Genomic DNA, 14,718 nt, shown 5'->3' with positions numbered 1-14,718 from the left:
TTATTCTTTACACTGGTGTCCTACTAAAGCATTTGACTGAATTATAAGATACCACACTAAAATACTACATTGATAGCTTCTTAATAGAACAACTGAAATTTTTTATGAAACAGTCTTTTATATATAAATTATCTAGATATTATATATATATGGAGAGTGGAATGGATGGGAGAAATAGGTGAAGATGTTTTGGCAAATTTTATGTTACTTTATCTTCTGATTCCTGGGTTTAAATTCAATGAGCATATTTAAGCATTTATGTTTGATTGGAACAGGCTACCTTCTGCTTTATTCTTAGACATTTCAGTTTCTGAACTTTCTGAATATTAGATTGTACTGATCACTTGTAGCTTTGGATTTCTTGCAGTTCTGCCAATGAGTTTTATCTGTGCAGAGACCAAAATATGCATGAGATTCTTCACCATGATATTACCAAGTTAAAACTAAGTTTTAAAGACACCTTAGCTTTTTGTGGCTAGATCTAGGACACAGAATTAGTTTTCAGACTTGATTATCAAATATTCATGCTGCTACAACATCAGGACACATCAATCAAATGAAAGCTGGATTGTTCTAGGCATTGTAAATACCCTAAATGAAACTATTTTCCCTGAAGGATTTGCTAAGAGATAGTTTTGTGTTACCAATTCTGGCAATTTTGTTACTAATTTTTCATTAATTAGAGAAGTATTCCTCAATTCCTAACTCTCAGTCATCTTGTTAGAGACTGAAAGTCAGTGGTTTTTTTAAATTTAAATAAATAAATAGAAAGATCAACCCTTGTTTACTGTAAGAAAGAGCTTTAGGAAAAACACAACCCTAAAACCTTATAAGCAGGAAGAATAAATAAAGCAATTCCCAGAATGATTTGTATTTTGAGTAAATTTTATGGTTTTTAACACCTGAGTATGAAAGAACTGAAGTTGGATCATTGTATGGTTTATTTGCTTTTGTAAGTGCTACTCATTGCGTGTTTATGGCTCTTAAAAAGATAATCTACTTTTCTACCTCTAAATTCTCTGTACAAGCTGGGACAAATTTCAATTCAGATATAGATAGCACAGATGCCTGACTTTGACCTGAATTTGTATTTCTGAATTCTCCTCATTTGCCTCCCTGTGCCTACAACAACTAACTTTATGAAGTTAAACGTGCAGGTATTATGGTACTGCAGAGATGTAAATATTAATGTAAATTTCAGCTTTATTATTTTTATGCATTTAGTAAGAAACTCCTACCTCATTCTATTGTTCATTTAATAAGCCTTTTTATGCTCATAATCATGATCATAAATTTTGAATGGTACACTGAGCATTAGTTTCCATCATTTTCTAATCTGTTCCTAATTTAATTGATCTTTATCTGTAGAAACTGTTTTGAAATCATTTACAAACAAAGCCAGTTACCATCATTTATTTCTCTTTGTCCCTTAGTTGGTCTCTGTCTCTCCGTAACTTTTTCTTTCCTTTTTCCTTTTACCTTTTTCCCTTTTCCTTTTTCCTTTTTCCTTTTTCCTTTTTCCTTTTTCCTTTTTCCTTTTTCCTTTTTCCTTTTTCCTTTTTCCTTTTCCTTTTTCCTTTTTCCTTTTTTCCTTTTATTTTTTACCCCTTTTTCCTTTAATTTTGCTTCTTCACACTTTGGACATGATTCTGTACTTTCAGTCCCTGATAGACTGGTGTAAATGGATATTATTCAGAAGGCACAAACTGCATATTATGCAACTATATATTGACTAAGATGTATATCTCTTTGAAGTTCCCTGCAAGTTTTAGTGTTAGTAGTTCTATAACAACTTTTGAACTTTTATAAATATATTATTTTAAACACATTTAATACTGTGTTGCCTTCATGCATTAGTTAAATAGTTAGTCGCAAGGCATAAGATGCATGAATGAATAAACAGGCTGAACCATCTCTATATAATCTCTACTCCAGAGTTAACTAATATATGGGCCAATTCCTCTAGTGTAATTTGCAGTGGCATTTGTAAACATTTGTTTTATTTTCTTTTATATGTTTTAATAACATGAATTAAGTGACAGTGAGTTCTCACTGTTCTGAGATCAGGATATTCCGTACTGCTTAGATAGCATCAGCAATCTTGTCTTTCAAGTAGAAGCATTTGACAGGAAACTTCAGAGGAGAAATTTCAAAATTCTGCAGTTCATACATGGATAGAGGTATCACAGAATTCAGAATTTTAATTCAACTATTAAATAACACTATGAATAAAAGTCAGTTAAGTAAATAATAAACCAGTCTTCTTAACGACTACTATAGTCCTTTCATTGGGATATTATTGTGTCTTTTTCTTTGATGATTATTTGAGACATGTTAAGGGGTTGCACACATAAAATTAGTTTAAACTAAAAAAGTGTTTTATGTTGTGTTTAGCAAAAAATCAATATGTGTGTGATTAAAACAGACAGTGTCCTTCTTATTGTCAGTTATAAATATTAACAAAAACAAATATATTTAGTGTAAAGGCAATACTAAAATGGACAAGCATAGTATCAAGGTAGCCATAGTTTCTTTCTACATAAATGATTATTTTTATTTCTCTATTAAAACTTGATTTTCTTGAATGGTTTTATTGCATGTATTGTTCATTTCTGAGACAAGCAAAGCTAGAGAGGCATATTCATGGATTTTGTGCTGTGTTGTCTTGTAGACTGTACTTACTGATTCTCATTTGTTCTGTACAGGCTCCATCATCACCTTCTTCGCCCATAGCTAATGAACCAAAATACGAAAAGCGCTGGCTAGACACCTTATCAGTTCCTTTGTCAATGGCTCGAATCTCGAGGTACAAAACTGGAACAGATAAATTGAGGTTTGTAATCTAAAAAGGAAAGCACTGCATGAGTTAGCTGTACATAATATTTTGCTGTGAAGTGTAGGTTATGTGTGAACTCTTTGAGTGGAGATATGAAAGTCATGTTATTAAAACTGTATAGTCCATTTTCTCTTGAGATTAACACCATGTATGGTGATTACCAAAGAGAAAGTAAAAAAAAGGAACATAAGTGTAGCTCCCACAGATATGTTTCCATAACCTATTTTATCTTGGGAATTCAGTTAGCATCAGCAGTTTGCACAGACATTAAGTTTGCCATCACTTGAATTAATTTTTAAGATACAAACATTTCACTCTGTATCTCTGTAATAGAATAATTCTTTATTCTCAGGTTTTGATTATGTCAGTTAACATTCCTTTTTCTTTACAAATGATAACATACTGCACAATCATCATGACTATGCCATGTAGAAACTCATATTGACACCAGATTTTTGGCAGAGTATACTCTCCTCCGTTGTATTTTTGATTGTATAATCTTGCCACATCTCACACACTTAGACAGTAGTTCATAAAGCATATATGAAATAAGATAGCAGAGGAGATTGTCCTGGACTTTGGGAAATATGTGAAAATAAAGTGCAATTTAATGAAACTTCAGTAAACAATATACTTGAGAAAGGTTAGCAATTAGTCAAATATTCAGTCAAATAAGTGTTCAAGCATCACAAGTCAATAATAATAAATTGCCCAGAAATGTTTTAAATTCTTGTGCATCCTTAGTCTGAATGCCCCCATCAGTTTCTTCGTTCCTCCTTCAACTGACTTTTTCATTTGGACCAACCCTTTCAAATTTGTGCATTTTGAAAATGCCTATAGGTAACATACAGTCTGATACTGTACCAGGTCTGGTTGAGATGGAGTTAATTTCCTTCATGTAGCCATACAGCGCTGTGTTTTGAGTTTGTGACTAGACCAGTATAAATAATGCATCAGTGTTTTGGTTGCTGATCAATGCTTGCATCAAGCATTCTTTCTTTTGCTTTTAAGATAATTTATATATTTATCCTGACCTGCAAGTTTTCACACTTTCCCAGGTCTCTCATCTGTCCTGCTGGAGGTGGGAAGTGAGCAGCTGTGTGGATGCCTAGCTGCTATGTCCCTCAGCTCATCACAGATACAAATATTTTTCACGAGGAAGGAGGAGCTTAATGCTTTCAGTCCCAGTCCTGGACAGATGCATTCTCTTGTGAAGCGTCTGGCTCTCGTATATATTTCATGTACACTGCACTCCTTTATTACTGTTGTTCTGTTATCTTTGCTGTTGTTATTAAACAGCCCAAAATAAGATGGAATCCTTTCATAAAGACGATCAGCATCCTATGGTGTTTTAGTTGTACTAAACATTCCTTGTGTATTTTTGTAATCCAACAAGAATATCTAAAAGAGCATTAAAGAAATACCACTGTGAGATTAATTACAAATGTTATTCCCATGTTCACTGCACACTTTGCTTGTAAGAGGAAAGCAGAAAGATATTTGTTAATATAAAATAGATATAACATGGTAACTTGAACAGTGATGGCAGTGACTTAAAAAGATTCAAAATGGCTACATATCTTTCACTATTTGCTACCGGGTGGAGGATGCAAAAATCTAAGATCAAATCTTAGCCAAGCAAGTGTAGCTTTAAAAAACAATAACTCTCTTACTGAGGATTTGTTGGCAAGGTGTCACTGTGTCTCAGTTTAATCTCTGTGCAAGCATTAAGTAACCTCAACCTCAAGAGGTGACTCTATTCAAGGAGAGATTCTGGTGTGCAGCCAGCTGCTTGCAAGATGGAATCTCAAAGAGATTCTTAAGCTGCTTGGTACTTATGAGGTAAGATGACTGGGTTATAGTATACATCTTAGAATTGGCTCTGTTGAAGTAGAGGTCTGCTATTAGTTCTCTGAGCACACAGTTTGAGACAGTGTGGTGGTCATTAACTGTCTCTGGTAAAATCTTGATTGCTATCAGTCCAGAGGACAAGGTCTTTTGCACCTCACTGTATGCACTAGGCCTTGGGCATAACGACCAGGCAATGTTGGGGGCAAGGTGTTTATTCTTATCTAATAGAACCAGATTGCTATTACCCCATTTTCTCCTTTTCTGGAATTCATATTCATGTTCTTAGTATTATCCTACTTGCAGTCTTTCTTTTATGTTTATCCATGCTCATATAAGTATAAATTACAACATTTATGTCAGTAACTGCTCTCTAAAATGAAGAGTCTGCTTTGCATGAAATAAAACCTACACAAGATTGTAAGTATAAATGGTGACATCAGACAGTATAACAGTCCTCCTTTCAATCATACCTACATTCCTTTGCTTTCTTTCACGTATGAATGAATTCATGCCAATTTCCCTGAATGTAACATGGATCCAGCTGACAAATTTTGCAGTTCTCTGAATATTTACTTGGAATCTATCTGCATAAATACATAAACAAAATACCTTCTTTTCCAATATTGAGTTTGTGAGTCTATGTATTGTTTTTTTCACATTTTGTCTCCCTCAAGTTCTCTTCATGACTTTGTTTTGTTGTAATGCTTCTTTTGGTATTTGCCCATTGTTAGGTCAAACAGAATCTGATACGTTACTGTAACATATTTTTGTTGGCTTTACTTTAAAAAATACAGAGTATAACAATGTATAGCATGCCAGCATCTATCTCAATATTTTTGACCATATTTCAATTAGAAATAGGTTTCATATCTAGTGCTGTTTATTAGACTATAGTATAAATTTTTGTGACTTAGATCGAATTTAGTCTAATTTCAGTAGATTAAAACATTATTTCCTTTGTGGTTAAAAAATGTTGTTTAATTACCTCCGTTTAAATACACTGGAATTTTCCAGAAACTTTGGCAAGAAAGGACATACTTTTACCTTTTGTATCCTGAGGTAATCAGAAACATCTGTATCTGTTCAACTGTTGTTCTTTTTTTTTTTTTTTTTTTTTTTTTTTTTTTTTCAGTGAAAGAAAAAGGAGTTATCTTTTGACGTTTCATTACATTTCATTTTTCATTTGACTTTTCCAACAAAGACTGAAGACTGGTGATTTAACAACACAAGTATATTTCTGATAGATTTTGTCAGTAGCAGACATACTTCAAAAATAATAATAAAAAAAAACTAAATAATGTTTTTCCTACCTTATATTTAAAGAAGAATAAATACATTGCGAAGAGTATGAAGCATCTCTTCCATGTAATGAAACAAAAGAAAAACATCCCAATCACAGCATAATTCAAAGGAAAGACAAAAATTGTATCTGATGTTCCTCATCTTCTTTCATAGAATCATAAAATCGTTTAAGTTGGTAGGAGCCTTTAAAGGTCATCTACTCCAACTCCCCTGCAGTGAACAGGGACACCTACAGGTTGCTCTTAGCCCCATCCAGCCTAACCTTCAACATTTCTGAGAACGAGGCATCCACCCCCTCTTTGGGCAGCCTCTTCCAGTGCTTCACTACTTTTATTGTAAAAAACTTCTTCCTTATAGCCAATCTAAATCTCCTTTCCTTCAGTTTGAGACCATTTCCTTTAGTTCTATCACAGCAGAGCCTGCTAAAGAATCTGTCTCCTTCTTTCTTAGAGCCCCTCTTTAGATACTGAAAGGCCACTCTCAGGTCTTCCCAGAGCCTTCTCTTCTCCAGACTGAACAGCCCCAGCTCTCTCAGCCTGTCCTTGTGTTCCACCCCTTGGATCATTTTTGTGGCTCTCATCTGGATGCACTCTACCTCAGGTCTGTACTGAGGACTCCACACCTGGACACAGTACTTCAGGTGAGGTCTCACCAGTGCAGACTAGAGAGTCAGGATCACTTCCCTTGACCTGCTGGCTGCCATTAATCTTTCCCACATTTATAGTTATATCTTCAGTAGGTGTGAAGATAAGTGTATTGACTACCCAAATCCCCTTCAGTTAGTGTAATTGATATTGTTGATGTCATTAGAGTATATTTGTTTGTAACATATGAGTTTAGTTTCTTCTTTTTGATTACTTACTATGTTAATTACTGTTACCTTGCCTTTACAATATAGCACTGCTACTTTTATCATTTTGCAGTTCTTGCCATTTTTCCATGTGTGGGTACATAGCATTTTTTCACTGCTGGAGTTCATCAGTAAATTCAGTGTAAGTGAAATAAGTATGTCTTGCTCACCCAAGAGCTTGTTGTTCATGGGGTAGTTTGGGGCTTTTTAAAATTTTTAATACTAAAAAAAATAGTAATATAGATGTTGGAGAATGTAGTACCATTCATTTATAATTTTTATTTTTCTTACAGAATGTTTAAATACTTATTTGAAAATATCTATAGTGCTTACAGCAGTTACTAGATAGTCTTAGATAATCATTTTTATTTGCTGTATTGACAGGAACTTTAAGTGAAGGTAGCTATAACTTCTTGTACATTATGAGTGTAGAGAAAGAAAAATAATTTCTTGTTTTGAGGATGTAATTTAAATAGAAGAAATTGGTGAACTAGAAGTTACTTTATCCAGGCCCTAGATGTTCTTGTGACTATGATCCCAACTACAAAAACAACAATTTTGGTATTAATTTCTGTTTCCTGGTATTCTGGAGATTGCAGTTACTGCAGTGTATTGTTCCAGGGTTTTGTGTGTGTTTTTTATTGGCTCACTATATTCTTAAAAGAGAAACTTTCAGAGAGATTCTATTTCCCATTTTAGCATTTCAGTATGATAACAAAAAGCCTTTATTTATGTATTTAATTAAGAAAATAATGAAATAAGCCATCTTGATTGAGGTGTGGGAATTAAACATATTCTGAGTTACAAAAACTGAATTTGATTGTAGTTTTTTGTTAAAGATTAGGGCGAATATGAGGAGAAGAATTAAACAAGAATGAATATTTACATAAGAAATATCACAGCCAAACTGAAATGCAGCAGTAGGGTGAGAGAGTGAGTAACACCTGATAACAGGTAAGATGATAAAGAAAGTAAAGGTTTGAAGGGACATTATTGCCTCTTGAGGAATACTTGATTATAAAGAAAACAGAAGTATATTATTTAAAATCAATGGTGACATCAGTACAGAAGAGGAGTTATGACTATGTTATGAAAGGCTAAGATAATTGGAAATGGAATGTAACATAATAGTTCAAAGTGCAAAAGAATGAAAGAACTTTGGTGTTGCTACTATGATAAAGAAATTATGAACTACTTTTCCAAGGGAGCCTAATGAAGCCTTGAGATGGATGGCAGCAGGAGGATAAGGTCCATACTGTAATTAGGCACAGAATATCTCTGAGATACCGCTGTCCTGCAGACTTACAAAGGAGAACAGATATTTAGAGTATAACAGAATCATAGAATCTTGGGAGTTGGAAAGAACCTCTTGAGATCCCTTGATCTTGTGTCCAACCCCCTTCAAAAGCAGGTTCCCTTCAGTAGGTTGCACAGTAGCATTCAGGTAGGTTTTGCAGAAAAGGAGACTCCAGAATCTGTCTTGGTAAATATCTGTTCCAAAACTCTGTAATCCTCAAAGCAAAGAAGTTTTTCCTCGTGTTCATGTGGAACTTCCTGTGTTTGTGTTGCCACAACCTGAAGTTTGTGCCCATTGCCCCTTGTCCTGTTGCTGGGCACCACTGAAAGAAACCCAGCCCCATTTTCTTAACACCTCCCGTTCACTTATTTATAGGCGCTGATAAGATGCCCTCTCAGTCTTCTCCATGGGCTGAACCATTTCAGGTCTCTTAGCCTTTCCTCATAGGAAAGATGCTCCAGCCCCCTCATCACCTTTGTGGCTCTCCACAGGACAGTCTCTAGAAGATCCCTGTCTTTTGGACTGAGGAGCCTAGAACTGGATACAATCTTCCAGATACAGACTCACCAGAGCAGAGTATTGGGGGGGGGGGGGGGGGGGAAGGATCACTTCCCTCACCCTGCTGGGCTGTGCTCTTTTTTATGGAACCAGGATATCATTGGCCTTCCTGTCCACATGGGTACCCTGCTCGCTCATGGCCAACCTGTTGTTCACCAGGACCCCTAAGTCCTTCTCTGCGAAGTTGCTTTCAGGAGAGGGCAGTCATGCAGTGACACCACATGTGGCTCTCAGTCATTCCAGCAGATCCTGTTTTTCAGCATGGCTCCTGCACATTTTTCTTTGTGCTTCTACTTAGTACAAGTAAAGCATACTGTCTGGCAGACTGTAATTCCACTGCTATTTCTCTCTTCAGCAAAGCCAAATATCTCACACCTAAATCCTACTCTTCTCTCCTTTAGTGGGCAACAGTACCTTTGTCAGTTCCCATCAGCAGTGCTTTTGTAACCTTTTGTGGGATTTTATTGGGGACAGGGTAAGAGGCCTAATCAATGCTGAAACCATCCCATCTCATTCTGCTTTTTTCTTCTGCAAGAGTTGTTACAAATCTAATGCAATACAGCTGCTGTGGAACAATGATAAAGAAAATATCTGTAGAGAGAAAATGTCTGTGACACTTCCAAGTTGTCTTCCTTCATTATTCTGTGTTTAATATAAAATAAAACAACATTACAATACTGTAAGCAAATTCTTCATAAAAAAAGCAAACATGATACACGATCCAAGTTTGTTTAATACCTTGGTAGCTTTTTAGCCTCATAGTTTCTGTTAATTGTCTGATTATGTAAGAAACTGTCAAATTTTTTTAATACATAAGGCTATATATTTTTTACAGTACTAAAATCCATATTTTTAAACACAATTTCAAAGAGATTAATTCAGACAATTGTCTTTTGTGGAATTTCCATTCCATAATCCATAAAACTTCAGGCTAGATAGAAATGCTAGTAAGAAAGGCATACAGGAATGTAAACAAGCCACTAGAAAACACTGTAAGAACAGTAATAAAAATTGAATTCAGACATCAAAAAATCATTGAAGCAGGAAGACTGAGTTATGACCTGAGGAAATTCAAAGCTGATCAAATGTGTCTGTCTGCATCAGCATGGTAGTAAATTTGAGATGAAACAGCTGCTGTCAGGCTGGCATTTAGGCTTTTATTAAGGAAAACAATAGTACATTGAGATAAAAATAAAGGAAAGATTGTTTCACATGCCACAGACGCTGAAAATCTTAAAATGTCTTTTGCTGAAATCCTTAGCCTCCAATAACATAAAAATTCAGCTTTTCCCATTTCAGATAACACTGAGAATATATTTTCTCTTAGAAAAGTATTTTGATGTAACATCCCTTTATTTGCTAACTGCTCTGTATTGAACTCCCAGTGGCCATTTTATGTTTTATTAAAGTCTGTTAGCATTAATTGTCAAAAAGTGTCAATAATAGGAAGAGAACTAAGTCTACCGATGCCCATTTATTTCTCTGCCATTCTTGCTAAGATAGTTTTTATTTTATTAAAATAAATTAATTCAGTAGACAAACTAACAGACAGGTATGCAGGTTCATTCATCAGTTCACCGTGAACATGAGATATAAACGTAGAAGATAGCACCTCATGCTGTTTAGTGGAAATGCTTTCAGGAAGCAGTTACAGATTAGGATCCAAGTTTGAAAATAATATAAAGAAATATGAGGGTAATTCACTTTAAATTTCAAGAATTTCAGAAAAGCAAACATTCTTGATACTGTTATTATTTACACTCATGCAATTTAGAGTTAAAAATAGCATAGCCAGGTGCAGTATGAGAGAGAAAGATGGGGGGAGGGGAGAGAGGGAAGCTTTGAAAAAAAAATAGTGTTAAATGAAATATTAAAAGGAAAATATTTCTATCTATCCAAGATATTTTTTTAAGTCTGCAGCATTTGTTCATTTCCCCATAAAAATTACATGTAAGCAGAAATGGTATCTGACATTGGATGTTGAAACGCACCCTTGACAGGCCTCCAGTTTCCTCAGCCTTCAAACAGTTCAACAGTAAGATATAATTGATATATTCAGTGATTGCTGCTTTGTGATGAAGAAATAGTATAGAAGATAAAATTCCATATAGTTGATGCATTTTTGGAAATGGAAGCTTTGGTATTCTGAAAGATTTTGTATTGTGCTTCATGCAGGGAAGAGTTCCATGAGCTTTGGTAGTGACTTCAAAGTTGGGTAAAATTCTTGTTAGTATATTAATTGTGTATTTGAAATGACAATCGGTGTAAGAGGACAGAGAAATTACTGCCTACATTTCTGATTTCCATTATGTGTTTTTTCCCTGTATTTTGTGGTTGCTGGTATTTGCAGTTTCAGATTTGTAGCCTGCTAGCCCTATATATAGTTGTATGTAAGTTATACTCAGTATTCATTTTCTGATTTTTCAAACTATCAGGCTTTAAGAACTCCAGTCCATTAATTTCTGGTTCTAGTTTCAATAGTTCTCACTAAACCATGTCCCTCAACACAAAATCCAAACGTTCCTTGAACATCTCCAGGGTCAGTGACTCCACCACCTCCCTGGGCAGCCCATTCCAGTGCCTTACCACTCTTTCAGAGAAGTAGTATTTCCTAACTTCCAGCCCAAATCTCCCCTGATGCAGCTTGGAGCCATTCCCTCTAGTCCTATCACCAGTTACACAAGAGAAGAGGCCAACCCCCAGCTCACTACATCCTCCCTTCAGGTAGTTATAGAGAGCAATAAGGTCTCCCCGAGCCTCCTTTTCTCCAGGCTGAACAATCCCAGCTACTTCGGCCATTCCTCATAAGGCCTGTGCTCCAGACCCCTCACCAGTAGTGTCCTCTCACCAATAGTACAATAACAGGAGGAATAGAAGACATGGGAATTTCCCTGATCTGTGTTTTAAGATGGCTTTGAGATCTCAAAAAGAAAACACCAAAACAAAAAAAAAAACACGTCATTTCATGATGCACCTTTATTGTATCCTGAGACATCCCAAAGCTATTAGTTGATACTCAGTGGAATTCTTATTGTTGTCATTTAACCAGAGTAGGTGTTTACTGGTCACTTGTTTTTTCCATGTTTGTTTTGATGAAATGGAGAAAAGCGTGGTATTTAAGCCTCTAGAATTTATTACCTCCTGAATTCCAGTGCTGTCTTGGTGATTGCATTATTTATCATTTGTTTCATTTAAAGTGGAAACAAAAAATTCATCATTTTGTTCAGCTTTTGTTTTACTTTTGATGTTTGATTTTAATTGTTGCTTTTTATACAGTACACTTTTCAGACCACAGTGTCTGAAAAGTTACAGTTACATACAGCAATACATAATGGCTTTGTAGAGAGAAACAGTTGTAATAGAAAACAAGAAATAGTCACAGTAAAGTTGAGCAAATTGGAGAGCAAAACCACTGTACTGCTAGCACTGGTGTCTAGCAGGTGTCTCCATTTCATTTGCTTGCTTTAGAAGAACTGGTTTTTGCTAAAAGCAGTTTTCTGCCTTGGTCAGCACAGTGGGATCAGCAGAGGCCCCACAGGCCCCAGTATCCTGCACCACACTATGTGACCACCAGCACAGCAGAATCAGGTTACAGCATGAGTCAGCTGTATGTGTTTTCAGTGATGAATGGTAGCCACCAATGGGGCTGCAGTTAATAACGAAATCAGCAGGTCAAGGGACTTGCTGTTCCCCTCTGTGTTTTGTTCGTGAGGTCGCATCTGAAATACATGCATCTAAAACATTGTGTGCAGTTTGTGGTCTGCTCGGGGACTAGCAATTTTTATTTCAAACATGATTTTTACATGATTGCTTGTGTTAGCTGCATTCGTCGTTCTCCTAAGAATTCATTTCATCAGTAACTTGTATAACTTTGTGCCACTGGGATAAGGAATTCACATTGCATCTTTTGAAACTGAGTTATTATCTGGGGACCCTGTGGATTCAGTGGAGAACTGACTGCTTTTTTGCCTCTGTTAAGTGCTCTGGATTGTTCTGCCTTTTTGTAAGAATATTATCTAAAGAAGGCATTGTGAATGGCTTCCTTTTATGGCAGTAGATAGTTTGTTTCCGTGCTCCTCTGTGTATCAGTGCACAGGCAAAGATAGATCTCCCATCTCAGACAGATGTTGAAGAGATCATACCGTAAGTACTTCCATTACTGCACTGTTGGGATCTTCTTGAGAGCTTTAGATAAAGGGAACTGTATTCTTAAGAGGCAATTATTCACCAGAAGACAATATAAGGATTTGTTTTGACCTTTTCTTTCTTTCCAAAGTGGCGAAACAGATCTGCTGAAATGAAAGTGACATAGAATTGTGCCATTGCTGTCAAGTCTTAGTAGATACCATGATAATTCTATCATGAAAGGAAGACAAGGGAATCAGCTATTATGGATTTAATCCTGCAGACAAAGGACTTTTTGCTAGCTGCAAGCATACCACTTTAACAATAAAGTATATCAGCTGATGTATATATGTGTGTATTAGAATTTGGGGTCTTGTTAATATTGTATATGATGGGTATTTTGTATTACTGTTTTCAGCAAGCTTGTAGTTTTAATTCTTCACATTCATCGTCAGAACTCTATTATGACTGTTAGTTTAATAACTCCTTCAGTAAGTCATGAGTGAGTAACTGTTTGTTAACCACTCTGTGTCACTTTGAATGCTTTTGCTGATGTTTATTATAAATTAAATAGTAGAGGACTTCACCTTAGATAAGAGAATCACAGGTTAAATAACCCCAGAACTTAATAGTGCTCTTGATTCAAGTTTGTTTACTTCTAGTTTAGCTCCAAAAATAAAGCAGTATAGCACAGAAATATAAATACATCAACTGTGTAAATGCAGCAGATACTTAAGCGCAACAGTGGCTATAAGTACAAGTTGGTAGATAAGATGCTAAAGAGCAGCCCTGCTGAAAGGGATCTTGGTCAACAGTAATCTGAACATGAGTCAACAGTGTGCTTAGGCAGGCAGAAAGGCCAACCATTTCCTGGGGTGCATTGAGCATGACATTGTCAGCCAGGTGAGGAAAGGGATTGTCCTGCCCTACACTGCACTGGTGTTTCCTCACCTTGTGTACCATTTGCAGGCTTGGGTGCTACGCTACAAGAAAATGAAACTCTTAGGCAGTGTTCAAAGGAGGGCTACAAAGGTGGGGAAGGGTCTAGAGAGGAAGACATATGACAAGGGTCTGAAGTCCCTTGGTTTGTTTAGCCCAGAGCAAAGCAGGCTGAGGGGAGGCCTCGTGGTGGCCTGAACTTCTCACAGGGAGCAGAGAGATAGCGCTGAGCTCTGCACAGTGATGTGGACTGTGTGGCAGTGATGGGACCTGATGGAACAGCATGGAGCTGTGTCAGGGGAGGGTCAGGTGGGGACTAGGGAGAGGTTTTTCACCAGATGGTAGTGGGCAGGTTCCCTATATTAATGGTCACAGCCTTGAGCTACAGGAGATCAAGGACTGTCTAGAGACTGCTCTCAGACGTATGGCCTGATTTTGAGATGGTCTTGCGTCGAGCCCAGAATTGGTCTTGATGATCCTTACAGATCTTTCCAACTCAGGATATTCTGTGATTCTATAAAAGGATATAAATGAAATCTAATTATCATGACACCCACGGGCACTGAAGTCACCTGTGCAGCTTTCTGAAGTTTAATTGATGAAACTATTGCATGTCATACATTTTAAAGAATGGTGTACTTCCATGCTACCACCCAATAAACTTGTGTTGTTCCTTCTGAAAGTTTTAATAGTCTTAGTATGTGAAAATGCATTCCACCAACATCCAGATGTGTGGGATTTCAGAGATAGATGCATAGTATTGAATATACTGCAGACAGTAAGGAAGATATTGGCATCTGCAGAACAAAGTTGTAAATAGAGAAAGTACGCATAAAAATTGAATAAAATGCAATTGGATCTTAGCGTATGTACATGCTGTTAAGAGAAAGTTCCTTACATTCAAAAATGATTTAAAGAATTTTTTGAGTACAATGTTTAAATTTCTGTATCGTAAAAGAA

General features: G+C 36.2%; 1 protein-coding gene across 1 annotated transcript in view; it reads left to right on the top strand.

Annotated features, from left to right (window-relative positions):
- The window catches only part of SNTG2 (syntrophin gamma 2), a 232,030-nt gene that overhangs the window by 156,732 nt on the left and 60,580 nt on the right, over positions 1-14,718 (top strand). Inside the window, exon 9 of the mRNA XM_042890808.1 lies at positions 2,706-2,833. Within this exon, the coding sequence (XP_042746742.1) occupies positions 2,706-2,833 (128 nt within the window). The remainder of the gene's footprint in view (positions 1-2,705; positions 2,834-14,718) is intronic.

Source organism: Lagopus leucura, unplaced genomic scaffold (assembly GCF_019238085.1).
Source record: "Lagopus leucura isolate 7727_CA_CO unplaced genomic scaffold, USGS_WTPT01 Super-Scaffold_73, whole genome shotgun sequence".
Taxonomy (NCBI): Eukaryota; Metazoa; Chordata; class Aves; order Galliformes; family Phasianidae; genus Lagopus; species Lagopus leucura.
This window is presented reverse-complemented; position numbering and strand designations above follow the sequence as displayed.